This window comes from Ambystoma mexicanum, chromosome 5q, assembly GCF_040938575.1.
Source record: "Ambystoma mexicanum isolate Mex_15411 chromosome 5q, UKY_AmexF1_1, whole genome shotgun sequence".
NCBI lineage: Eukaryota > Metazoa > Chordata > Amphibia > Caudata > Ambystomatidae > Ambystoma > Ambystoma mexicanum.
The window spans coordinates 526107496-526133786 of NC_090933.1; the positions used below are offsets into that span (position 1 = coordinate 526107496).

At 46.2% G+C, this 26291-nt stretch overlaps 1 protein-coding gene across 2 annotated transcripts in view; it reads left to right on the forward strand.

Annotated features, from left to right (window-relative positions):
• MCM4 (minichromosome maintenance complex component 4) overlaps positions 1-26291 on the forward strand; it is a 115462-nt gene that overhangs the window by 26482 nt on the left and 62689 nt on the right. For both annotated transcript variants that reach the window (XM_069621026.1, XM_069621027.1), the window contains 5 exons: positions 15851-16012; positions 16165-16331; positions 16424-16525; positions 17141-17236; positions 17326-17421. In XM_069621026.1, the coding sequence (XP_069477127.1) occupies positions 15851-16012; positions 16165-16331; positions 16424-16525; positions 17141-17236; positions 17326-17421 (623 nt within the window). The remainder of the gene's footprint in view (positions 1-15850; positions 16013-16164; positions 16332-16423; positions 16526-17140; positions 17237-17325; positions 17422-26291) is intronic.

The window sequence follows — 26291 nt, forward strand, 5'->3', positions numbered from 1 at the left end:
CTTCAGTCTAAATAGACCCTTATGGTTTTGACTTGGTTGGAAATTGGAATGAGTGTGTCATCAATAATGATAGAGGTGTAATATTGGGAAAGTGTTGTGTTTTTTTTTTTTTTGTTTATTTTTTTTTTTTCTTCAGTTGGGCTGGTGAGCCTACAATGCGTATCTCAGTTTTTCTTCGCCATTGAGGCAAAGGCTGTTAGAGGCCATCCAGTTTTGGGGAATGGAATAGATGTTGTTTATGGTGACGGTGCCTAGGTCTTTATTTCCCGTGATTGGGATAAGTATCTGAGTGTCATCAGCAAAATTGGTATAGATGACTCCCATGGCATCTAGTGCGGAGAGTAGCAATTTAGTGTAGGCAATGTATAATGTGGGAGAAAGGCAGTATCCTTGTCGTACTCCTAGCGGGACTGGTATGGGGGGGGGTCAGCAGCTTCCTCGCCTATGGCAACTCTAGAAGTTAGTTCTGATAAGAATGATTTGATCCAAGCGGTTGCATTTTCGGAAAACTTGAAGTTATTAGTAAGTGATGGGCATAGTTCGTCATGGTCGACCAGGTCGAACGCAGCGGACCGGTCCAGCAATAGGAGTATGCTAAGTTTGCCTGAATCTCTAATAGTCCATTTTGATTTTTTTCAATCAAGTAAAGCAGTCTCTGTGTTATGCTTGGGTCGGAAGCCTGATTGTCTTTCACCTAATATTTGGTTGTTTTCTAAGTGCACTTGGACTTGTTTGTAAGCAATTTTGTCTATTATTTTAAAGAGGAAGCGGACTGTGGTGATGGATCTGTAGTTGGTGGGGATGCTGTGGTCTAGGCAGGGTTTATTTCAGTAATGGTGTTACCCAAGCTTCTTTGATATCAGCTCGGACTGTGTTGGAACTGAAGGAGGCATTAAAAGTTTGGTGGGGGGGGTAAGGTGTTGAGAGCAAGATTTAATTAGTTTGGCTGAGAAGCTGTTACCTTTACAGTAGGATGTTTTGAGAGAGGCAATCACTTTACTTACATGATCCTGCGAGACTAATGAGAAGTGAAATTGTGTGGTTGTGTCGGTCAGATTAGTTTGGTCAATGGGTACAGATCTCAAACATTTTTCTAGTAATTTTCTTTTGGGATTGATTTTATCTTGGAGGGAGTTCATGCCCTTATATCCATCCTCTTGTGCAGGGTGGTTAAAAAAGATCTGAGCAGATGGTGCCGGCCTTGATTTTGTTATTGGTTTGTCCAAGGCACTGGTAAATCATTAAGTTCTTCAACTGTTTATTCACAGATATTAAGCATGTACCTATTCTCAGCAATTTCCTTACTATCTCTTAACCCAGATAGTTCCACAGTAATGGACTTTGCCATTCAACTGACATATATTTTTAAATTGCCTCCAGGCAATGGTTTTGCACATCTTATTTCCAACAAGCTGTTATTACCCCCAAAATACCTTGATCTCCAGGAGAAGGCAGTGCTGGGGGTTCACAACTTTTGACTTTTTCTTTTTTGTTTTGCAGGTAAAAGCAAGATAGTGTGCCTACTTGTAGTCTTTTGTGACTGCTGGGAAGGACCAATTGTTAAATTTCAGTCTATGATGGATGCTTGCTCCATGTCTCTGTGGAATGGTGTTGGGTAGAAAACCCACTTTCTCCTGGATTCCTTGGACTTTGGTCTTTTTATTTTTCTTCCATTCAGACTTAATCTAAAGCCTGCCTGAGAGAGGCCCTGTTTTTTTTTTTTTTCTTCTTTCTTTTTTGGTGCTCTGCGATAAGAGAAATGTATTCTTACACCAGGGTACCCCCTCTGTTAGTCCTGTGCTGCCCCTTCCCCCCCCCCCCCCGTGTGATACCTAGAACTGGGGGCTGTAAGTTCTGAATGCAGATACCTGTCTTGAGATCATGCATTTTCCCTTTTTTTGTGGGACTGCTTGGATGTCATTGGAGGGGGATACTCGTCTGCTTTTGAATGATGCTTGGTGTGTGAGGGGCTGCTGCTTACTCCCCGTCTCCAGGGAGGAAATGGGTCGAAACTACTCTCTTGACCCCCCCCCCCCCCCCCCCCCCGCTCCCCTCAACCTTACCTACTGCTGGATCTTAGTACCTGCACTCGTGGATGGCTTCGTGCTTCAGGAAATAATGTAACTGAACCAGCATTCTTTGATGCACCACCAAATCGGATGGCAAAGCTCCTGTCTCAACGACCAAAATGAACACACTTGCTGCTGCTTCTCACCGATCCGATTGGGACAACTGTATCACTTCTCCTGCTTTTAAGGTCCTAATGCCCATGTAGCCCTGGACCCAGGAGTTGGAGTCCTGAAGAGTTTCTGCATAATCTGGACCTTGGATTCTTCATCCAAGGAAACCAGGCAAGCACCCTGGTTTAGTCTAGCCTATCCGTGCAGGGAAGCTTCAGACGCCTGTCCTGACCTTTTGTTCTTCGCCTGCGCAAACAAACTCTCCTCCCAGTGATTCTTCCATAGCTGGCGCCACTGTGTTGCGACTGTGAGAAAATCTTGAATAATCATCCTTCACGTGTAGTCTCTTCAAGCTAACCCAACATCAGGCAAATCTTGACCTCATAGGGGAACACTGCATCACCTTTCTGCGCCTCAGACTCCACCCAGGAGGTACTGAATCTTCAATAATTGTTCTTCCCATGGGTCTTGAGGTCCGTTCTGCAACTCGTGACATCACTGGAACACTCAGTGTTATCCAAACCTACATAGTGACTGCTCCTTGGAAAACAAAACCGCCTGTTTGAGAACTGCTTTTTGGGCCCAGGGTATTGCAGGTAAGTGTTCATCAGCTGGATCTCCATCCAGAAGTCTCCTCTTCCATGCAAACCGTGGCCTGAACCCCATAAACCACTACTTTGGACATTGTTCGCAAACAGTAATTCTTGTGAAAAAGCCTGCCTAAACCTGCAGATCACAGCATGGTCCGCTGTTGATTGGTGGCTTTTTCTACATATATGTCAAGGGCCAGGTATGGCTCACAGGGTTCGAAATTGCCAGGAGATGGGAGCTATTTAGCTCCTGGTTATAACGAAGTGGAGCCTAGTTGGCGTGAAACAAACTGCTACAAGGAGCTACATTTGACACCCCAAGCAAGTGGTGCCATACAAACAGCCATGTATTATTTTGTAGGTTTGGGAATCTGTATAAAAGAGAATAAAGGACACACCAAAGGACATTTTAAAGCCTATTGATAATAATATATAATCTATAATAAAAGGACAGATAGATGCATGTTTGTCCGAAGCTGCCATCGCCTGCTTTGCCCGTTACCACTGCTAGAGGGAGCTGTTGCCGTGTGCATACAATACGCTAATCTTCCAGGCGAACAAAATGTGTATTTCAACAATAACACAAAATTGGCTGCAGAAAACTTTGACAGTATACTTCAAGTTGCACACACTAAAAAAATATATAAACAGATTAATTTTGGTAAGCTGCTCAACTGAAAGTTTACAAAAACAATGATAGGGAAACCTTCACCCAACACAGCTTTGACCTGTGTACACAGACATTTGCACTAGTATAAAATATAAAAGTTAGTTTGCATCTTGCGGCCAAGTTAGATTTGGGCACTATGTATTAGCTGCTGCCTAACTGGCGATGACTGATACCCAGGAGCTGCTTTTTGCTCCCAGTCAACCAATCCTAATTTCCATCCCTGGCTCAGTTTAGGCTATTTTCTCTCTCTTACTCATATAAAGCCTGCTCTGTCACAGGGATTTCATTATCTTTTCTTTTATTGTTTTCTCTTATCACACAGACTGAGCGCTGATGAAGGGCCACTTGAGGTCTGAATTGCATTGGCCATTGATGTCTGCCTGTTCACTGATTACATTTTTCCACCACTCGTTGTTTATTGCACTTACTGTTTGCAACTGTTTTACCAGTATGGTTTTTTTTATATATTTTTTTTATTACTGATGTAAAGTGTGCCACATCGCTGGGTGTTGACGCCCTCAGTCTCTCGGTACTAGTTCTACTCTTTCTACCGCTCACCCTGGTGGAACCAAAGTGACTCCCTGGTTCCCATTGAAAGAAAGGGGGTGTGGGGGCTGCAACAACCCTTTTCACCTCCTTGGCTGCAGCTCAAGCCTAAAGACTTAAAACAACCTTTTGACCTTGGTTGTATGTGATCTGGTCGCAGGAAACATCCTGCAGCCGAAAAGACTGTTCCTGTACTTTGCAATGCAATTATATGTGGGGAGACCCTGCGTAGTCCCTCCATACTCGGTTAAACTAAATGATTACCCTAACCCACCCCCACATATTGCTTTCAAAAGAAAGGGAAAAACCTCAAAAAGCTCAACACCAAGTGTGGAGCAGCCTTAAGAAAATCACACATCTCTGGTCTCTGTATCAGAGGTGCATCCAGCATTCGTCACCTCTCAGACATCAAAACTAGGAATGGTTATATCGATGAGAGAGTGGGGAAAGCTTGTGGAAAGTTCTGGGTAAGGCAATGACTGACCTAAATCTTCGCTATATCCAACAAAGGATTCTGGGGCGTATTTTTTGGACTCCGGATAGAATGTGTAGATTGGGATTGAGAGATAAGTGCTGGGGCTGTCTGAAGGAGAAGGGTACAATGCTGCATATTTTGTGGGATTGTTCTAGAGTGAAGGGTTTTTGGAATGATGCCCTAGATAGGGTTGACATGGTATGGAACATTGCTTTCCCAAGAACACTGTTTGTTGGCTGTGCTTTTGAAATCCTCGAATTGTGTCCGGCACCTGGATTATGTGACGCTGTGTTGGGTCAATAAAGTTCTTTTGGTGGCTACTAGGCAAATACTACGTGTCTGGAAAACTAGGAAAAAGCCATGTGCTGAGGCATGGTTAGGACAGGTGCAGCTCCTTTCGCGCTTTAAGATTAAGTTCGGTAAATTGCATAGAGAAGACGCTTATAAAGAGCAATGGAGTGTATTTAATGAGTTTTATGCTTGATATTCTGCAAGTGCAAAGTGGGTGGAGTCCCTGGATGATTATCTGTAAAAGGTTAGCTGCATGAATGGGCACAAATAAATATGATAAAAAGGATGTGGCCAGCTTTTAACTGCAGGTGCTAATGTCATCCAATCGGAGCAAAACGAGTTCTGTGGGCCAACTACAGTGTGTGGTATTGCAGTAGAGCTGTAGATTTATTGACTGGATGGAACTATTGATCACTACTTTGTGTAAACATCTAGTTCGCGTTGTGTATGCATTATGCAAGAGGAAAGAAAATAAGAGACAAAGCAGAGTGGATGGCGTAGCAGGCAGAGAACTGGGCAAACGAGGTGAAATATTGTAGTCTGCAGTCCTCACTGTCAGGGTAGCTGGTATAAAACAAAGGTGAGAAGATGGAATACTTTTATCAGCTCATGGGTTGAGCACAAGATGCACAGATGGGATGCAACCAGCTGGTCACAGGACTAGGTTTGTCATCAAAAGCATTTGCCCATTTGATCATGTACATTTTCAAGAGTGTTCACTCGTCAATATGATGCCTATTCCTCAACAAAACAAATTATAGTTGGCACTGTGAGATTTAGGCACACTAATCTAAACTTTACTCTAAAGCATGGATTCCATGCAGTGTTTTGCTGTAGCAATACTGTAATTATGCATTAACACGTTAAATTATAACAAATCGAATTGCATGACTGCCTTTTAAAAAGGAAAAAAATAAAGCCAACACATACTGGCCTTTGCCAGATGGGATATAGTTGGCTAATTACTTCTGGTTTGCAACTATTCGAAGGAAGAAAAAAAAAGCATTCTTGCTTAGCATTTCCACAAAGGCCTTTGGCACTTAAGAGTGGAGGACATGATTACTCCTACAGTCTCTCTCCCCATTGTCAGTGCCTGAATGGAACCAGTTCCCACTGGGTGGGGCTGGTTGTCCTGATTGGACATCCACCTGCCCCTTTCTGTAAACTGCTGACAGAGTTTGCAGAGGAGCGAGTGTGAAAACCAAATAAAAGGTGAGGTTCCTGAGTTGAAAGTCGACCACTGGAACTGAAGATCTGAAGACCATAGGCGCCTGCAGACCCTTCCGGTTACTGGGAAGTGGCCACTGCTGTCTGGACCCTGTTTTCGTATCGACAGAGGAGCTCCAGAGAGGACTCCTCCTTCCCTTTGACTGGTGGGACACATTGTGCCATCTTTTGAGGTGCTGTCTTTCCAGAGCTGCCGACTGCGAATACCAGGAGAAAGTTGACCCATTTGCAGTGCAACGTCTTAGCGAGGCCGGATGCATCCCAAACTATGAACTCCAGTTGGATCTCCACAGGCATGATCCCACTCATCTAAGTTCCCTCACTGAAGTGCAGGACTTCAGATTCGAAGATCACCAGGGTGAATACCAGCTGAAGCGCCAAAACTGCAGACCGACTAAGGAGACTGAAGGTATCCGTGCTATGGGTCCTCTCTCGAAATTGCTGCTGAGATATCCCATTCAGAGTCCTTCCTTCCTTTTGTCACCAGACCGAGGAATCTGGAGACCGGGTCTGTTGCTGCTGCACAGGAGAATCCAGCTTAAGTTTACGCCTTCTAACCTAAGGTACTGTTGGGCTGAACGTTAAACTTACCTTCAGCCCAAGAGTCGCTCCACTTAAAGGGGTAGTCCAGCTAAAAATGTTATTTAAAAAATAGATGGGCAACATTAAAAAAAAAAAAAATACTAGCACTTTTTTTTTTTAAACTTCCTATGTAAAATTTTGAGCTATTCAAGCTCAAAATTCGCAAAAGCAAGCCCATGGGCGCATCCATTTTGCGGATGCCTGCCTGTGCTGGCTTTTGCGGCACTAATGAAGGGAAAAGCCAGCCAGCTGTAGTAAACAAAAGCTACCGCTGGGTGGCTTTTCGTTCATTGGTGCTGTACGCGGAGGACGGGGACCGGAGACCAGAGCAGGAAAGCTGCAGCTGATTCTCGGTAAGTGCTATATTTTCACAAAATGGATGCGCCCATGTGCTTGCTTTTGCGAATTTTGAGCTTGAATAGCTCAAAAATTTACATAGGAAGTTTTTTAAAAAAAAAGTGCTAGTATATATTTTTTTTTTAATGTTGCCTATTTTTTTACATTTTTTTTTAGCTGGACTACCCCTTTAAACTGGAGTGCTTGAAGAGGTGTCCGGGTGGCCACCCTACCTCTGAACAATGCTTGCTAGCTTGTTTCTCTTTAGGGAGTCCTTTTGACTTGTGTTATATTGCCAAGTATCGTACTCTAGTGACTCAAAGTATCCTGAGGAACTTTTCTTATTCTGTTACTTCGTAAGACTTTGGCGGCATACCTACTAACTTTTTCGTATAGTTAGGGATTGGACTTTAAAAGCACTAGAAACTCTGAAAAATATTTCTAGAACATCAAGTACTGCTGTGTGTGTAACCAACCTTTTTCCTTTCAAAATCACCTCTGAAAAGTTATCTACCTTTTTGTAAATAAAAATGTGTACTTTCTCTGTGGCATAGCGTAAAATGGAGGCCTCCCTGTGTTAGACAAGATTGTATGCTGTGCCCCTTTGGGTGCACTACAACAACCCTGGCAATAGGAACCCAACCTTTGGTATAAGCTTGTACTACACCTAGCGTGTTGAGCAGCCAGGCTTATCTCAAGATGGGTGTATATATATTTTATTTGTATTGTGCTCATACACAAGTGTTTCAAAGCGCGACAAGGCAAGGGAGGGGGAACAGGGGAGAGAAACGGCGATCTTACTAGGCCCAGTGACATTGAGAACATGCAAGTGCATGGGGAAGGGAAAGGGGAGAAGTGCATGGAAGGTGGAGAGTGCGGAGACAAAGGAGAATCGATAAATAAAATAAATGGATAATAGAGGCAATAAATGGTGGTAGCGCAGATGGCAAGTGCTGCGTTTACGGCAGCAGACTGGGTAAGTCTGATAAGTGCAGAAAAAGACGAAAATGGGGAGTGTGGTGTGGGGGACTGTATGGGTACAGAGTCCCCAGAGCAAGGGGTGGCCAGTAGGCAGTGCAGGAAGGTGGCAGGGTGAGCAGGTACCAGGGCCCAGGGGACAGAGGGTGGCCAGGTGCACAGTGCCAAGAGGGAGCAGATCAGCAGGGGAGAGGGGGAGCGAAGGCAGAAGCAAAGAGGAAGGTCTTGAGGTGCTTCCGGAGATGGTTCCCCTCAGGTTTTAGAGTGGCAGGGAGGCTATTCCAGAGGGAGGCCCCAGCCGAAGACAAATCTACCCCCAGCTCGTTTCTTTGAAAAACGACTGACCCTGAGGGAGTTAGAAGAGCGAAGAGCTTGAGAGGGGAGGTATAGCTGAAGGTATTTTGGACCCCGGCTCCAGAAAGCCTTCTTGACAACGCAGAGGGTTTTGAATTTAATCCTTGCATCCACTGGGAGCCAATGGAGAGATTTCAGAGCTGGAGAGAGACGTTCCCAGGGCTTGAGGCCAAGGACAAGTCTTGCAGTCCTGTTCTGAATTCGTTGCAGAGGGCGGAGAGTAGAGTCAGGTAGATTTAGAAAGAGACTGTTGCAATAGTCCAACCTAGAGAGAACCAGAGCTTGGGAGACAGTGAGCTTCCGGGGGAAGGAGAGGAAAGGAAGAGTACCTCTGAGGAAGTGCAGTAGGAGGTTTGACTTTTTAGAGACCTCCGATGTGGGCGGAGAAGGAAAGTGTGGAGACAGATGACCCCTGAGGTTCTTCGCGTCGGAGGTGGGGGTAGGAGGAGGGCCAAGGGAGGCCGGCCAGAGAGTGGGGGGGGGGGGGAAGGAAGGTGAAGGCGTGCCAATGAGGAGGATCTCTGTCTTGCTGGAGTTTAGACAAAGATCATTGGCGGCGCATCAATCTTGAATGGCAGTCAGAGATGAGAGAGAGAAGGGGAGAGGAGGTGGCAGAGGGCAGCCTAAAAATGAGATGTCATCAGCATAGCACTAGACATTTGAGCAGAAAAGGGAAATGCAGTGGGCGAGAGTTGCCAGGTATTGGTTGAAAAGCCAGGGCGAGAGGTTAGACCCCTGGGGAACACCACAGGTCGAGAGGAATATGGAAAATGGGAAGGACACAAGTTGGACCTGGGAGGTTCGATCAGAGAGGAAAGAGGTCAGACAGGCCAGAGCCTGATCAGTGATGCCCAGGTTTTCACGGAGACGGTTGAGCAGGATGGTATGGTTGACTGTGTCAAAGCTTTTCGAGGAGTTTACCCACAAAGGGTGTAATGGAAATTGGGCAATAGTTAGCCAGACAGGGTCGGCTGTGGGTTTCTTGAGTAGGGGATGCACAAGGGAATGCTTCAGAGGGGAGGGGGAACAATCCTGAGCCAAAGGAGAGGTTGCAAAAATTGGCCAGGACCGGAGTGAGGGTGTTAATGTGGTCATTGATGGCTTTAGAGGAACAGAGAACTGTTTTGACTAGACTTTTTCATAGATCGGACCCGTCTAGTGGCCTCATCAGGGGAGAAAAGAGGAAGGGACGAGAAGGAAGGGTCAGCAATCCGCCTCAGACGGAATAGGACGGGATGAGAGGATGGGCAGGATGGCCTGGGTTTTTGAGATAAAGTGAGAGGCAAGGGTCTTACAGAGAGCCTGGGAGGCAAGAGGAGGGGTAGAGACTGCAGCAGGGTTGACGAGCTCCTTGCCAATTTTTAAGAGTTCGGCCGAGTTGTTTGATGCAGGGACACAGGCTTGAATGTGGACTCTTCTTGGTGCGCACAGAGAGTCGGTATTGCCTTTGGAGCAGGCGACAGGCAAGTTTGTCAGAGGATGAGCAAGAAGCCCTCCGGTTCATCTCAGCCACCCCACACTTGCGTTTTAATTGTAGCTAGGTCGCAGTCATACCAGGAATTGCGCTTGGCTTTAGACTGCAAGCGGATCCTCATGACCGGGGCAAGAGACTCAAGATTATCAGAAATAGGAGTAGAGGAGGGATAGGGCTGTGTCTGGGTGTGTCGAGGAGGAGGAGTCAACCGACACACGCTTCATAGGTCTGATGTCCGAGAAGGTATGTGGCAGTCTTGGGAAGGGGGGGGGGTGAGAGATGAGAGAAGGCAGTCCTCCCTTCAGGGGAGAGCAGTGGTCAGAGGGATAGATAGATGGAGAGAGGGAGGCCAGAGGAGATCAAGATATCCAGTGTGTGTCCTGCATAGGGCCAGAGAGGGAGAGGGAATAGAGTTCGTGCAAGAGCAGAGATGAGGGACACTGGAATCGAGGTGGATGTTAAGGTCACCAAGGAGGAGGAGTTGAGGGGTTGTGGCCAAGAGGGAGGAGAGGTCGGCCTACTCAAGAGGTGATTTGACCAGGGGGCCGATGGAGTAGCAACAGTAAGCGTGTGACTGGGAGAGATTGAGACCCTGCAGACAAGGCTTTTGAAAGGAGTAGATCTGAGTGGAAATGGTGGTGGCAGAAATTCACTCTGGAACCCCCTCCAGGCTGAGTAGATCTGGGTGCAGAGAGGATCTTGTAGCCATCAGGGAGGAGAGTGTCAAAGCTTGTGACAGAGCTGGTGTTGAACCAGGTCTCCGTAAGGCCAAAGACATCAAGGTCCAGTTCTTCAAGGAGGTGGCAGATGTCAGAGGATAGTTTGACAGTAGAGCAAGAGTTAAGAGTGGCAAGATGGAGGTTGCCGACCTTTAAAGACCTTCTGGGGAGGGGTACAAATCAGAGGTACGCCCTGCGGAGGTAGCCTGAAGAGGGGCAGAGGAGGGGAAAAGTTGGCAAGGAATGAGGAGGGGACAGCCAGAGCTTAAAGGAAGTTGATGAGGCGAGGGAACTGCCTATCAAAGAGCAGGAGATTGGCCTGAGGACCAAGGACCATGACAGTGCCGTTTAAGTAGACATTAAGGATGAGACTGAAGGAGTCGAAAGAAGCCATGAGGCGGGTGCCACCATTTATTGGAGAGGAGACCGGACAGAGATCATATGGGGGAGGGGTCCATAGATCCGGCGAAGGAACAACAAGGAGGATGTTGGTGAGGGTCTCCCTGGAAGAGGCGCTGGTATAGGTATCAGCGATGGGGAGACCAGGGTTGGAGGCCAAGATACCCTTTTTAAATGTCTTCTTTCCAGACTTAGTCAGAAGGGAAGGATAGTTGATAGAGAAGCAGTTGGAATAGATGGGAGAAACCGCAAGCGCCTCGAGTGTAAAGCGAGGAGGCAGAGGGAGGAGTAAGCAAGTACAGCAGTATAGGACGGTCACTGGGCTAGCAGGTTACAAACCATATACACCCAAATATGACTCAAGTTAAATGCAGAGTACACCCAAGTTAGACAGGTTAAATGCGGGCCAGGTAGTTCAGGAATTGATGGTGGCCGTTGGATGATAAAAGTGAGTACAGAACAGCTTCAAAAGAGTACATAGCAGGGAGAGCTAAGAGTACCCACTGAGAAAGGAAGTACGGGGAAATCGAGAAGGGGGAACTAACCCATGAAGAATAAGGTAGGCGAGTCATGGTAGAATAGTCCAGGGGTTAGCAGCCCCAGTCAATGTGAGCTGTAGGGGAGTTGCACAGGGATTCAGTGACAAGTATTCAATGAAACACTTACACATAAGGTTTCTTGAATAAACGATTATTAATGTATTTATCAGTCACGGTAAGCCTTCAGAAGGGAGCAATTATAACAGTAACGCTCAAATATACTTCACAAAATGCACTCTCGATATTTCTAAATCAGGGAGTACCCTTATGGGATGGCCCACAGACACAACCTACACCCTTGGGTTACTTCAGTAGCTACGGTGCTGGGGACATTAATATATCACTGTTGCATTTAGAATCATTTAGGAGTAAGCCAAAGGAAAACGTTATTGCAGGAAAATACGTTCAGATCCACTAATGCGAGTCATTCAGTAGAACAGGCTAAGCTAAAGTCGATGGGCAAAAGTCTATATGAGCTGAAGCACTTCTTTGCAGGGAAGTAAGAAAATTCTTAGCACAATGTTTTAGAAGAATCGATGTAGGGCCACAAGCTGTTAGTAGAAGATGCAAGCAACTCTACAGCAAGAGGAGGTCCCGCAGGATAGCTCAGTGGCAACGTGCTCGCCTTGGAAGCAAGACGACATGAAACAACACATGTTCTGTCCCCGGGTCCGCGCTTAGAAACCTCTGGGTATTTAAGCGCGTTATAAATATGCAACTAAGACAAACTACGCAACTAAAGCAAACCATTCCTGTAGCAGCACCTCGATGCCCGCGGGCTGTGTGAGGGCTTTAAAAATGCAAATAAATAATTGCTCTGATTTTTATAGTACCTTTTGTATTGCTGCAAAAGTGCAGCCGATGACTTCTGTTCCCGAGCAGCTCTGCAGATCGCACTGTTCCTGGGCCTCAGAGGGAGGAATTCGGGGGACTCCTGCACTGCAATGGGACGGTCACCGCTCGCAACAAGCAATTTTCAAACCAGTGGCTGTTCGGTGTTTCAGCTCCTTGCGTCTACCGCAAATAGCAACACTGCGGTTCCTGGCTGTTAAGCTGGGATTTCCTTGCTTCTGGGGTCCTACGCTCTGTTTATGGGGGCTCGGGCTCGGTCAGTCCTACTTCCTGGGAGTCCGGAGAATCTTCCTGGAGCTCTTGGCCAGCTTAAAAGCAATGCACACAATCTGGTGGTCCCCTCCCTGGCGTTTCGGTTTCCAGCTGCAACTCTGTGGAAAGTCGACCATCTCCGAGAGACTGTCCGGGTGGTTTACTTTGGAGTTGATTGGCCCCACCAACTCGAGGGGAGAAGTCGTCCTTGCCGGGGCTTCTGTTGATAGAAATTTGGAGTGTCTGCACAGCAGCAGGGCTTCACCGGGCAAACCAACGGTCCAGGATTTGCAGCAGGTGTGCTCTTCAAGTTCTTCTTCGGTTTCTTCGTCCATTGGTCGACTCTGCCTTCCCAGCCAAAAGCCTTGCCTTTTATTCAGTTCTCTCCCGTTCATTCCAGCCTAGCTGTCAGTCACCCAGCAGGGTGGCTGTCCTTGCTGGATACTCTGCCGACCAATCACTACCGAGTGCATTTGGGTCTCCTAGGAGACTAAGCAGAGGGAGTTTCGTGCACCTCCCTCACTTCCTGCCCACCCCAGACACCCTGGAGCCAGAGGCGGGCTTTACTCGTGAATCCTGCCAATGGCAAAGCGAACACCGGGACCAAACCTGGTTTTTCGCGTAGAGTAAATCTCAAGAAGGCCCTTTCCAACAAGAAATGGCAAAAAAAGACTGTGGCCATTTTGACCTAATGGGCACCCATTGGTGCTATACTGCAGCTGCGAACGCAGCCCATGGTAAAAACACACAATGGTAGGAAAAAAGTAAACCACTGCCACCAGCCATTAATTGTAGAAAGGGTAACATAAAACATTTTACAAAATAAGTTGGACAAGGGGGATACTAAGTAACCCCTCCAGCACCCTATTGTAAGATAGTGTGTGTGTCTATAAAGGGGGAAAAATGTAAGGAAAGTCAATTTCACTTCACTGCTCTTGGAAACTGTAGTTCTCCAAAGGACTTCTCTGTGGCACTGCACTTAAGGTGCTGTCTCCCAATGTAAAAAGATGATGCCTAATGGAGTTTCAGACTCCCAAACCAAAAGAAACACGGAAAACGCATAGGATTAAAAGTAAGAAGTCCCAAAAGAGCTCGGGGTCTCTAAGGTGGGAGGAATTAAACCCCAAAATGAAAATTCTCCCTAACAGCCCCTCACCACCATGTAAGCATATTCTTCATGTTGCTCTCAGCACCAGTAAAACATGCAATGTTGCAGTAAGGAACCAGTTCCTTGCTTGGTTGCACTTATTCTGGGACCTTATTGGGCTACAAACTGACAATACCCTGGCATATCGAGGCGGAGTGCTGTGCATCGTTTTCCCGTGAACAAATCTTGCTGAAACTTTGGACTCCTGTTGGGCTAGAAGCAAGATTGCATTTCATGAAGGCCCCTCACCAGAGTGCTGGACCGAGATAGCGAGAAGAATTGATCAGGCAACCGTTCTTCATCTGGTACGTTGAAAAGGGCACCAAATCCACAACCGCGAGAAGCACCGAAGAATAATTTGCTGGGAGCTTTCCTCCAGACTGCTGCTCCAATGTCATTTCTTTCCTCACCACAACCAAGAATCCCGAGACTGGGTCCTGTGCTGCTGCATCTGTGCAAGCTCTTCCCTGCTGTGGTACTGCGTGGCTCTAGGTAATGCTTAACTAAAGTTTGTGTGGCTATGGTGGGGATCCGTGTAGTTGGGAGTTCACCCATACCATTTGCCTCGGCCTAATGCTGGAACGCATCTAGGGAGTCTTCTACGATGTCACTGAACTTTTACTGATTCTAAAGTACTGTACTTGCGTGTTCTAAGAAGATATCCTCTGGAACTGATTTCCTGCAGTTTGCCTGTTGCTGTTCTGCTGACTGCTGGGCACTGGACTGCCTTCTGCCTCTGAACACTCATGCCGTAGATTAGGGATGGACTGCTAAAGCATAAGGCATCTGTGTGCCATTCTGAAAAGTTTGTTATTGCTTACCTTTTTGATTTGTGTTCCACTATAACTGTATGATTGCTTGAAACAATAAGTAACAGCTTACTACCAATAGGGTCTTCTCACCTTGAATTGCATACTGCTATACTAAATGTATTTATATACTTTGGTTGTGTTTGACTTAGAATTCTTTAGAACAGTAAGTACCATTAATTTTTGCCTGTGTATATCTAAAGAGCCATTATTTTTACAATATATCACTCTATATGGCTTTCTTTGGACCATATGTATGCTACAGGTTCTTTGTACCTTCCTACATCCCTCCCTCCTAAGATAAGCTTTGCTGTTCTGCCACCTAGCAATACCTTGCGTGGTACAGGACTATACGAAAGATGGACTTTCCGTATTGGCAAAGATATAGTTTTGTATAGTTCCTTTGGGTGGACCTCCTAAAAGCTGTCCTAACAGCCACTGTAAAAATAAGCCACTTAAGTTTGTTGTAATTTGCAATGTGCCATTTGTGCCCATGAGGCGGAATTGGACCATCCAGCTTAGTGATTTCGCACTTGCAACAAATTCATTATTTGTTAATCGTGTAAAATCTCGGACATTCCTAAATTTCATATTTTATTTTGATCTGTCCCAAGACTAAATCTGAAATTCGGATAGATGATGCTCACATACCATTGGTCTAAAGCCTTGCAAATCCTTGAAATCTAGGCTCTACCTCTTTAGGAGCTAGTTTTCAATCCAGTTAGAATAGACAAAGGCAATGTCATTTTGTGAGTTTAGTAGCACTTTCTAAACCTAAATCCAGCCAAATGTTCAGATGTTTAAAAAATGCATTCCATTTCAGATAGCAAAGTGGTGGGAGCTATTTAGCACCCACATGCAGCCTAAAGTATCCTGGTTACCCTGACACCAAATGATACCCCCGGGTGTACTTTTTACTCCCAGACCAACTGGTGCCATACAAACATACCTTTGGGATTAACTCTGGGTCTTTAAATGTATCTAAATGAGCACTCGGGCACATGGAGAAGGCATTCAATCAATTATGGGACATATATCAACACAAGATTGTAGTTTGCCGCATGTGGAAGTTAGATTTTCGGTGTGCTATGTACCTAAACCTCCCCCCTCCCCCATTTAAAATAGCACAGCTGTTTGCTGGGTGATGCCGGATTCACAGTGCTCCTTTAGCTTCCTGCTCAGCAAATCATTATTTCAATCCTGGTGTACATCTTTTTAGTTTATTTTTTGTGGCTAAATGTTTTCAATTAGTGCAGCTGTGTCCTGGTTTTGCGGGCTTGGATTAAAGTGCAGCGCACACATTATGGCAGTGCTAATCTGGTTAATGGAAAATAAAGTGAATCTTGCATTGGACCAATTGCATAGAGCAGCTTCACACAGCTTTGCAACAGCTACAAATAAAAACTTAACTCTGGAAAAATGTTTTGCAGCCCGCAGTGAAGATGTGCAATCCCCACCATCGCAGCGACGTCGCACTGATGACCCTTCCACTGGAGAGTTGCAGCCAATGCCAACATCGCCTGCTGCAGACATCAGTATCCCTAGCGTACAAGATTCTTTATTTTCTAGTCCGGCACCCTTCCGGCATTCAGGTAAACCTGATTTACCGTTATCTACGGCCACCTTGCACTCTCCTTTCTGGAGTGTTTAAAATGAGTATACCGTTTGAGATCCTGCAGGTTGAGTATACATTTTCCAATGGGTGATTTCATGCTTGCATTGGCTTTTTTCTCCCCCTCTGCAGTCCAGCCTATGAGTGAGATTGATCTGAGCTCCCCCTTGACATATGGAACTCCTAGTTCTCGGGTGGAAGGAACCCCACGCAGTGGTGTGCGGGGTACTCCTGCTAGACAGAGGCCTGATCTTGGGTCTACCCGCAAGGCCCGTCAGGTGGACCTACACTCTGATCAGGTATGGCCATTTTTAAATGTATGACCATTCACTGAATGCATTGCAAACTTTCTGGTGCCTCACCATTCCCTTTGTCCTATTTCTCCCCACAGCCTGCTGCCGAAGAACTGGTGACCAGTGAACAGTCGTTTGGTCAAAAGTTGGTGATCTGGGGAACCGATGTAAATGTTGCTTCATGCAAAGAGAAATTTCAGGTTTGTTCTGCTTGCAAGATTATTTTCTGGGCTATAAATGGCTATGTATTGATCCTCTCCTGTGACTGTTAGAGCATTCCCTATTCATGCTTCCGAAAGAAGAACCCAATGTTCTGATGCATTGGTTTGGTCATTTATTTTCTCTCCTAAAACTGTCGTTACAATGGAGAAGTGTTGATGGCTGTAGATAAGGGACTAGAAAAACATGGTCACTATTGACTGGACATGAAATGAATTTGTTTCCATCAATGCCCATACCGACTTCGATGTAAAGCCTCAGAGACGATTTTGTTTGTGCTCTGGGTTTTTTGCGGAATGGAGCCATGGTCTTCATGGCGTTTATTGTTTAATTTCTAATTGATAAACCCTGACTTTTTAAATGGTGTTTGCTAATGAAAGGCGCTTACTACCAGTTAACTGAGCTAGTCTTACTACCTTGTGTTTGTAGTGTTTTGTTCAGTCTTGTTGTACCCCAGTACCTATCCATTAAATTCACTTATTAGAAACAGTCTTTTTGGTATTTTGCCATAAGTGTAGGGTAAATCCTAAACCTGAAAAGGATCCTCCAGTGCAAGTGAAAGCTTTACTATGTTTGGTGTTCTTGTTCCCCCACAGAGGTTTCTCCAGCGCTTTATTGATCAGCTCTCTAAAGAAGAGGAGAATTCTGGCTTGGACCTGAATGAACCTCTGTACATGCAGCGCCTTGAGGAGGTACGGGTCTGTGTGATCGACCATACCTGTCTGATGTTAAGCTTGCGTTGACCACGGCAAATCAAATTCTCGAATCGCTCTTTTTGCAGATTAATATGGTTGGGGAGCCGTTTCTGAATGTGAACAGTGACCACCTGCGGGCCTTTGACCAAGATCTGTACAGGCAGTTGGTGTGCTATCCTCAGGTAAGTTGGCTCTATTTGATTAGGAGCGATGATAACTGAGCAGATGGCTCTCCTGCCCAAATTTAAATTCAGAGCTACGCCATAGGAACACTTGCTGCTTTATTTAGTTTTTTTATTTTCCTTTTCGTACTGGTCAAATGAGTGAGATGGTCAAATAAGTGAGATGGCATATATAAACCCATTAATCCGGTTGGGGTGTTGAAGTGCAGCACTCTAGTTGTATTTTTTTGGGGGGGGGGGTCATCAAAATTTAGCCCCTAGAACGGCAACAAAAATACATAAGCATGATCTAAATAAATTGGTGACTTATAAATATGAATTGATATATGAACTCATTAAATAACCATCTGCCTGACCATGATCTACACACAAACTAGAAGTAATTGGCAATAAGTATCAACATTTTGCCACTGAATTTGTGTGGTGATCGACCACAACCCCCAAAGCAGACCATAAATTGTATATCTGAATGTTGACGTCCTCGACTTGGATCTAACTCCCCACTCAGACAAGAGTGCATCACAACTGCCTTATGTGTGTTTAATACTAGTTATCTGCTGAGATCCCTGTGATGACAATACTCCCTTTTATTGCTGCTAAAACTAACGGACGGGTGGGCAATTCTAGAACCATCATGCTAGGGTTAAGCTGCAACTATCATGCTAGGGTTAAGCTGAAGTCCATGAAGATTGAAAGATTAACTTTATTCCTTGGGTGCACTGGCAAAGTTTAGAAAGTTAAGCATTATAAGTCATAAACACGATATAATAACCAGCGCAATACTTAAACCCAAGTATTAACCACATTAGAAAAGCAGTATGCAATTTAAGGTGAGTAAAACCACATTAGATATTCAGAAATGGCAGTAAGCAATTCACAGCTAAGTAAGAACTTTGTAACACTTGGTATTTTTTTCTTTACAGAAGCCTTATACTTTAGCAGTCCTTCCTTAATCTGGGGCATGAGTGTCTCCGAGGCAGAAGGGGGACACTGCTGAACAGTAGGCAGGTCAAGCTGCAGCACAAATGGTGAGAGTCAGAGTTCCAGAGGATTTCTCAGCTGTGAGAAACAAAAGGGTGTCTCGCCTACTAGTCCCCAGGGATCTCTCTCTGGTGGCCAGGGCATGCCCATCGCTTTTGGATCCAGACCCTGGGGGTGGACCAGTGCGGGAGGATCACCTGGGTGTGGGGTCTTTGGGGAGTGGGGGGTGAGGCAACCGATGGTGAGACGCGGTTATTTCTCCCCCCCCCCCCTTCCCATACCCATGCTGAGCCTATTTTATAGGATTCTTTAATGTCCCAACTCCTCCCATTATTTCCCCCCAACCCACCCTTTCTGCACAAACACTGGGCCGGGGAAGAGGGCAACTGAGTAAAGAAGCTAACCTTTACAAACCTCAGTCGGGTCAGGCACTTTTATTCACATACATCTGATACCCATTAGCTCTCCCCACACGGATAAAAGATGGAAACGTGAAGGCGAACCTACTGGAGCAGGACAACCGATCGAAGGACTAGAGCAAAGGGTACCTGCAGAAGGTCATTGCTTCCGGGAAAACGTGAAGGAGACGCAGAGAAAGCAAATCGAAGTTGAGAAGAAACCTGCATGTGTTTGACGGATGTCAGCGACCCTCCTGGGTGACTGACCGAGTTGGGGTGTCAAGGCCAAGCCTGTGGTATTAAACTTGACTCGTAAATCAAAGCTGCAGAGACCAGAAAGAAACGAGCACACCTGGTGAGTTAGTGAAAGACATGAAAGGCCGGTTTGTGTCAAGGAAAGATTGAAGTTGCAACAGTATATCTTACAAGTGACGGTTGTGCACATGCTGCTGGGATGTGAAAGAAAGGTAACCAGTGATAATGGCTGATAATTGTGAAGCCAGTGATACAGAGTAGCGGAGTAGTCCGGCAAAAGGAAGTAGCCCACTCGAAAGTCTCCGCAAAATGTTTTGTTATAAAGCGGCAAAGTTAACAAACTCTTTCGAAATGGTCCAGATGAACCCCGGCAAAAGGGAAAGTGAAAAGGTGAATGCTTGAAGATCACACTTGCGCGATCTGAATGATACAAGGCCTAGTAAGATCATTATGGCCTGCCTTATTTCCCTCTACTTGTCTTGTCGCGCCTAGAAACACTTGTGTACAGGCTCGTTATAAATGCCACATCATTTCAAGAGAAAGATTTCCTTGAACTTTTGTGCTTGTGGTGCTGGACTACCAAAACCAAGAGAAGCTGGGGCAAATAACATAACAGTGTGAGCTGAAGAGAAAGTCGAAGTTGTCCTGCGGAGGTCTATAGTAGAAGCCTTACACATTCGAAAGACTTCGACATCAGTGAATGGTCCGAGCCTGATTGAGGGAGACCGGAAGTGTGATAAGTTAGGAGAAGGGAACCCCTAACTAATATGAATTAAGGTTGGGGAAGGGAACCCGTCTAAGTGCTGTGATTGCGAGGTCCAAGCCTTGCTGAGGGAGATCTGCGTTGAATCAGGTACTTGTTGAATAAGAGGTCCGAGCCGACGGAGCAAGACCTACGTGAACCTTTTGTTCACTGGGCCCAGATGGATCCCGGCTCCACATCCAGCCACACACAGGCTACCACTTTGTGAGAGGGGCTTCCATATATGGCATTTCCAGACCCAAGAGGGTAGCAAGAATGTAAAAACAAAAAATGGCTAAAGGATGGGTGGAAATCTTGTGGCACAAGCATTTTACCCTAGATTATGTGGTACTCTTTATGGCGTTATGCAGTGAAAATGCAAAGGGTGCATGAGTAAAATGTCATAAACATGGTACGGAAAAATCAGCTGCCACCCGCCCATAATTGTAACCACAAAGTTGCAGGGGAAAGGTACAAGGATAATAAATTATCCTAACTGCACTTCACTCTAAGATGTGTGCAGCTTTACAAATGCAAGACTTCTTTCAAGGAAGACTAGTATCCCTGTACTGATGGGCTTGGGCTCAACAGTGTGCAAAAAGCCAGTGAAGAAACGTGGAGGGGATTGACTTGCCTCTCAAGTCGCATCAGGAAGCAGACTATAGCAAAATGATTGGGTGTCCCATAGTCTACAGGAGTAAAGGCGCAAGAAGAAAATATTTCCTAACCCATTTTAAGTAGCTATGTATGGGAACATAAGAACAACTCCAGGAAATGGCAGGTCTCAAGTCACCAACGTTTTTAAACCCCTTTTCATGCGGTCTGTGCCTAAAGAAGGGCTAAATCCTTTTTTAACAATATGGGCAAGTGTTGGTGCAAATTCTCATTTCTTGTGCTAATTCCCCTCAACCCGAGACCCCCAGCACTTTTTTTACTGGATTTCTGCGATCGTTTTTAATTTACTCTCCTGAGTGAATGGGACTTAACCACTCACTCATTTGCTCTGAGATGGGAACACTATTTATTTCTACTACTTTATTGTTTTTACTCTTAATCGAGTCATGCTTTCCACCATGCATTTCCCTACAGGCATCTAATACATTATTGCAGCACACAGCAGCCTATGTGTAGTGTTGCTGGGGAGTCCCTTGGGCTTCCCTTCATGTTCATTACCTTTTCCTTAGAGCTACTGTTAGAACTACTGTTCTCCAGGAAAGTAAGGTACTTTTATCTTGCTTGCCTTTCTTTTTGTGGGATCGGCACACGCCACCTTTGTGCCATGCTTGGGTGGGGGGGGGGGGTTGTTACATTGCAACTCTTTTCCCGCTGCTCCTCTAACCTTTATAGTTGGTGACGGACAAACCTAAATGGCTGTTGGCAATGGTTTTACCATTTGTGTGTTAATTACTCGCAGGCTGTTTCCACAGCTGCAGTACAGCTCCCATCGGTGAGCATGTTCCCAAAATGACGCAAGTCTTCTTTAATTGCCATTTTTCGTTTGTGTTCCTTCTTGGCCCTTCTATCATTCCAGGTGGAACCGGTTCTTTTGAGGTTTGCCTTTGGTGGGATCCCTTTGAAGCCTGCCTAGGCTCCAGTGTATTTGCTGAGGCAGAAACTCTGGTCTTTTGTCTTGGGGTGTGCCTGGGTGTAACCGGTTTGAACTGGGCAGCTGGCTGTCCTGCAAGGGCAGTCGCCCCCAGTTGATTGACAGGTGCAAGGGGCTGAATGAAGGCTTTTCCTACACAAGTCTAGGCTTTTTGGGATAAAGGGTTAATTCGACGACAAACTGAATTTGGAAGAAGACCAGAGACTCCTGCAACACCTTCAGTAACTGCAGAAGCACAGCTGAAGTACCACTGCTATCCTGACCCCGTTTTTGAATCCACAGGGAAGCTCTGCCAAGGAGGGCTGGTGGGCATAACCAGCCTCAAGTTCCAACTTGGGTCCTTCCTTTCATCTATCTTCCTCTCTACCAGTGGTGTTCCCCGGGGGTCTAACCTCTCGCCCTGGCTTTTCAACCAATACCTGGCAACTCTCGCCCACTGCATTGGCATTTTCTGCTCAAATTTCCAGTGCTGCGCTGAAGACACTCTACTCATTTTCAGGCTGCCCTCAGCCACCTCCTCTCCCATCTCTGATTGCCTGACTGCCATTCAAGGTTGGTGTGCCGCCAATGATCTTTGTCTGATTGCCAGCAAGACATGAGATCCTCCTCATCGGCACACCTTCACCATCCTTTCCCCTCACTCTCTGGCCGGCCTCCATTGGCCCTCCTCCTAACCCCACCTGTGATGCTAAGAAGTTTGGGGGGGTCATCATGACTCCACGCTTTCCTTCTCCGCCCACATCTCTGATGTCTATAAAAAGTCAAACTTCCTACTGCACCTCCTCCAGAGGTACTCTGCCTTTCCTCTTTCCTCTGAGAAGCTCATGGTCTCCCAAGCTCTGGTTCTCTCTAGGTTGGACTAGTTTAACAGCCTCTTTAAAATCTACCGGCCTCTGCAACTAATCCCGAACAGGACTGCCAGACTTGTCCTTGGCCTCAAGCCCTGGGATCGTATCTCTCCAGCTCTGAAATCTCTCCAGCTCTGAAATCTCTACCTTGGCTCCCAGTGGATGCACGGAATTAAATTCAAAACCCTCTGCATTGTCCACAAGGCTTTCTGGGGCCTGGGTCCAAAATACCTTCAGCTATCCCTCTGCAAGTACCTCCCCTCTCGAGCTCTTCGCTCTTCTAACTCCCTCAGGGCCGGTTGTTTTTCAAAGAAACGAGCTGGGGTAGATCGGTCTTCGGCTGGGGCCTCCCTCTGGAACAGCCTCCCTGCCACGCAAAACCCTGAGGAGAACCATCTCTGGTTCCAGAAGCACCTCCAAGACCTTCCTCCTTTGCTTCTGCCCTGGCTCCCCCTCTCCCCTGCTGATCTGTTCTCTCTTGGCACCGTGCACCTGGCCACCCTCCCGCACTGCCTCCAGGCCACCCCTTGCACTGATGTCTGTATCTGTACCCCTATCCCCCTTATCCCCCTTTTTCTTCCTGCACTTATCAGACCTACCCTGTCTGCTTCCTCAAACCCAGCAGTTGCTGGCTGCACTACCACTGTTTGTTGCCTTTATTATTTACCGGTTTCTCCTTTGCTCCGCACTTTCCACTCCCCCCCCCCCCCTTCCATGCACCTTTCCCTTCCCCCTCTCACATGCACTAGCGCGTTCTCAATGTCACTGGGCCTAGTAAGATCGTTGTTTTGTTCTCCCCTATTCCCCTCCCCTCCCTTGCCGTGCTCTGAAAAACTTGTGTACGAGCGCGATAGAAATAAAATATCAATATCAAAGGCACTCTTCAATTTGAGCCGTTCCCTGACGTACTGCGACCTTCCCGGGCTGCAGAATCCCAATACCCAGGGTACCTGGACTATGTTTAAGTGCATTGCCTTGCCATTGACTAATCTCTCTGGAACTTTGTTGGCATCCGTGTGGACACCCAAAAGCACAAATCCTTTCAGTCCTCTCACCAGAGTGCAGGACAGAGAAACCAAGAAAATTCCAACCGGCAGTGATCGTTAGCTACTGGTGCAGAGCGACTCCAAAACCACGATCTGACGCAGGAGTACAAATATTTTTTTTTCCTGCAAGGCCCTCTCTCGGCTACTGCTGCAGGAGCCCATCCAGGTTCCCCCTATCGTCACCACGACCAAGGACTAGGAGACCAGGTTTTCAGCCAGCCATCCATCCAGTCAGTGTCCAGCGACATCCGTTTCTTCACGCTCATGGCACTGTGTGTCTTAAGGGAAACTTACCTGAAGCCGTTTGTCTCTCCTTTGCTTTTTGCAGCCCTATTTCTACTGGTGTTAACCCCTTTGCAGTCGCCCAGGCCTAACAGCGTATGCCTTTCCAGGAAGGCTTCTCCTAAGCTCCTGGACCTATTTCAAGACCAACTAACTTGTTAACTACTTGTGCTAAGAAGATTTGCATCTGAACTGTCGCACTCCTATTGACTTGGGCACTGCTGTTTTCCTAACAGTAAATCCTCTGAACCTCTTGGCTTGGCCAATGCTAGTTTCCCTCCAAAACCTGAACACCTCCTTTCTTGTTTGGGAAAAGACTGCCAAGCCTTATAAGAGTTGCTACTAGTATTACTTGCCTGTGATTGTTTTTCTTGAATTTACCTACTTGAATACTGCAGACTTGAATGCTGCAAATTTGATTTAAGAAGTGTTTACTGACCTTGACTGAAGTCACTCCGTGTGTGGATACAAAAAGTATAGAACAATTTACTTGCCCACTTTATTCCTTTAATATTTTAAGCGAGCGTTTGATGCATTTAACTGCCTTGTGTGTATATACAAAGGAAATAGCTATTTTTTGGGGGGGGGGGTTCAACCAGATCTTCATTGGCACATGAACAAAAACAAGTTCAGCAATATAGCATTTGTAGTCGGTCTCAAATGAACTCTCCAACCCACCCCATAACACCCCCCCATGCCTGTCTTCTTCTGGTAGCCTGCCAAGTGTCTTCAGTCTCTTTGGGATGTACAAGCGACTATTGTCTAAGTGCATAGGTAAGAAAGGGTGACCAAACTGTGCCAATCCTCCCCATTGTTCCCCATATTATTGGCGTCATTTTTTTTTCCACCGCACACTGGTGTTTCAGATTGCATAGTACCATTTGTATGATGGACGGTGTTTCCATTGCTTCACTGTGCAGCGTCTGGCACTCGTTAAAAGGTTTGCACACAAGGTTCCCGCACATCACCCCAACCGGCGATCCCAATCTGTTGTAATGGTCAGGGGCACCTTCCATCCACCTCTAGGTCATATCCCAGCATCCCGCCTACCTTCTACTTCACCTCTTGCCGGAAGTGCTTGAGCTGCGGGAAAACCCACCAAATATGCTAGTCAGACCCCACCCCACGTTCCCAACAACATAATGAAGAGTGCAAATTGTAGCTTTTTATGGAGCGTCTCCGGTCTGGCGTGTAATGCCACCTATCTAGCATCATATATTGCATCTCTTGGTGCTGTACCAAGTGTATGGGCTGTACCACTTGTTAGGGAGAATTCTCAGAAATGTGCTAATTCCCTTTGACCTTAGAGGCCCTCAGCACTTTTTGCTGGACTTTAGGACTTTTCATTTCTAACCTGGAGAGAGAGGCATTTTTCCCCACTCTTTTTTCATTGATTTGAACACTTTTTTTATTTTATTTTATTACTTTGGAGTCTGACAAACTCCATAGGCATAATCTTCACATTGTGACACACAGCACCCTCAGTGCAGTGAAAAAAAGAAGTCTCCTAGATTTCCCAAAGGTTTAAATACCTTCTCTTGGTGTAACTACTGTTTCCAAGAGCAGTGAAGTGAAATTGACTTTACTTAGATTTTGTAACTTTCTAGACCCAGCACACACTATCTTACAACAGGGTGCTGGAGGGGTTACTTGGTATCCCCTTTGTCTAGTTTCTCATGTAACGTTTTTGTTACCCTTTCTACAATTATTGGCTGGTGGCAGTGGTTTACTTTTTCCTAGCATCGTGTGTTTTTACCACGGGCTGCAATTGCAGCTGCAGTAAGGCACCCAAGGTTCCCCATTTTGTCAAAATGGCCCTGGTCCTCTTTTTTTTCACCATTTCTCTGTGGAAAGGTCCTTCTTGAGATTTACTCTGCGCCAAACCAGGTTTGGTCCCTCTGTTCATTTTGCCTTTGGCGGGATTCACAAGTGAAGGTCGCCTCTGGCTCCAGGGTGTCTGGCGGGGAAGGAAGCCAGGGAGGTGCCCGAAACTCCCTGTGCGTAGTCTTGTAGGAGACTGGAATGCACTCTTAGGGGATTGGCCGGTGCGGGAGTCCAGATGCAAGGAAAGCCCATCTCGACAGTCTGGAACCGCAGTGTTGCTATTTGCGGTAGACGGGAGTAGCTGAAACACCAACTGCCACTTGTTTGCCGGTTGCAAGCGGTGACCATCCCATGGAGTTCCCAGAAGTCCTCCCTCTTGTCCCCACGACTAAGGCCGAGGAACAGCGAGATCTGCAGAGCTGCACAGGAACAGAATTAATCTGCTGCACTTTTCTTCAACCTAAAGTTACTGCAAAGTCTGAGAACTTGCCTCTTGTTGTGTAGCCACTTGTCCTTGTTGGAGACTTGCTTGGTTGCATGTGTAGAGTTGCTGCTGCTTCTTTACTTCACAAGCCTAATGGGCTTGTGGCCCTACTTTGATTGCTTCTATTCTACAAAGACTTTTTAAACATTGGAAAAGACTTTCTACTTGCCCTGCAAGAAGAGCTTCAGTTCACCTTGACTTTAACTAACTTCACATTGGCTGGCCTGGTCCCTGAGTGACTCTTCTCTCTTCTGCTTAGATGTTTTGCCTTCCCTCCAGGAAAGGGTTAACTAACTTTGCATTGGGGGGTTGTATTGAAAGTACTTACGAAAAACTGTGTGAATACTTGTTTTATTCTGAACTCTTATCTTTAACACTACTCCCAAGAATATTCTAAATGCAAC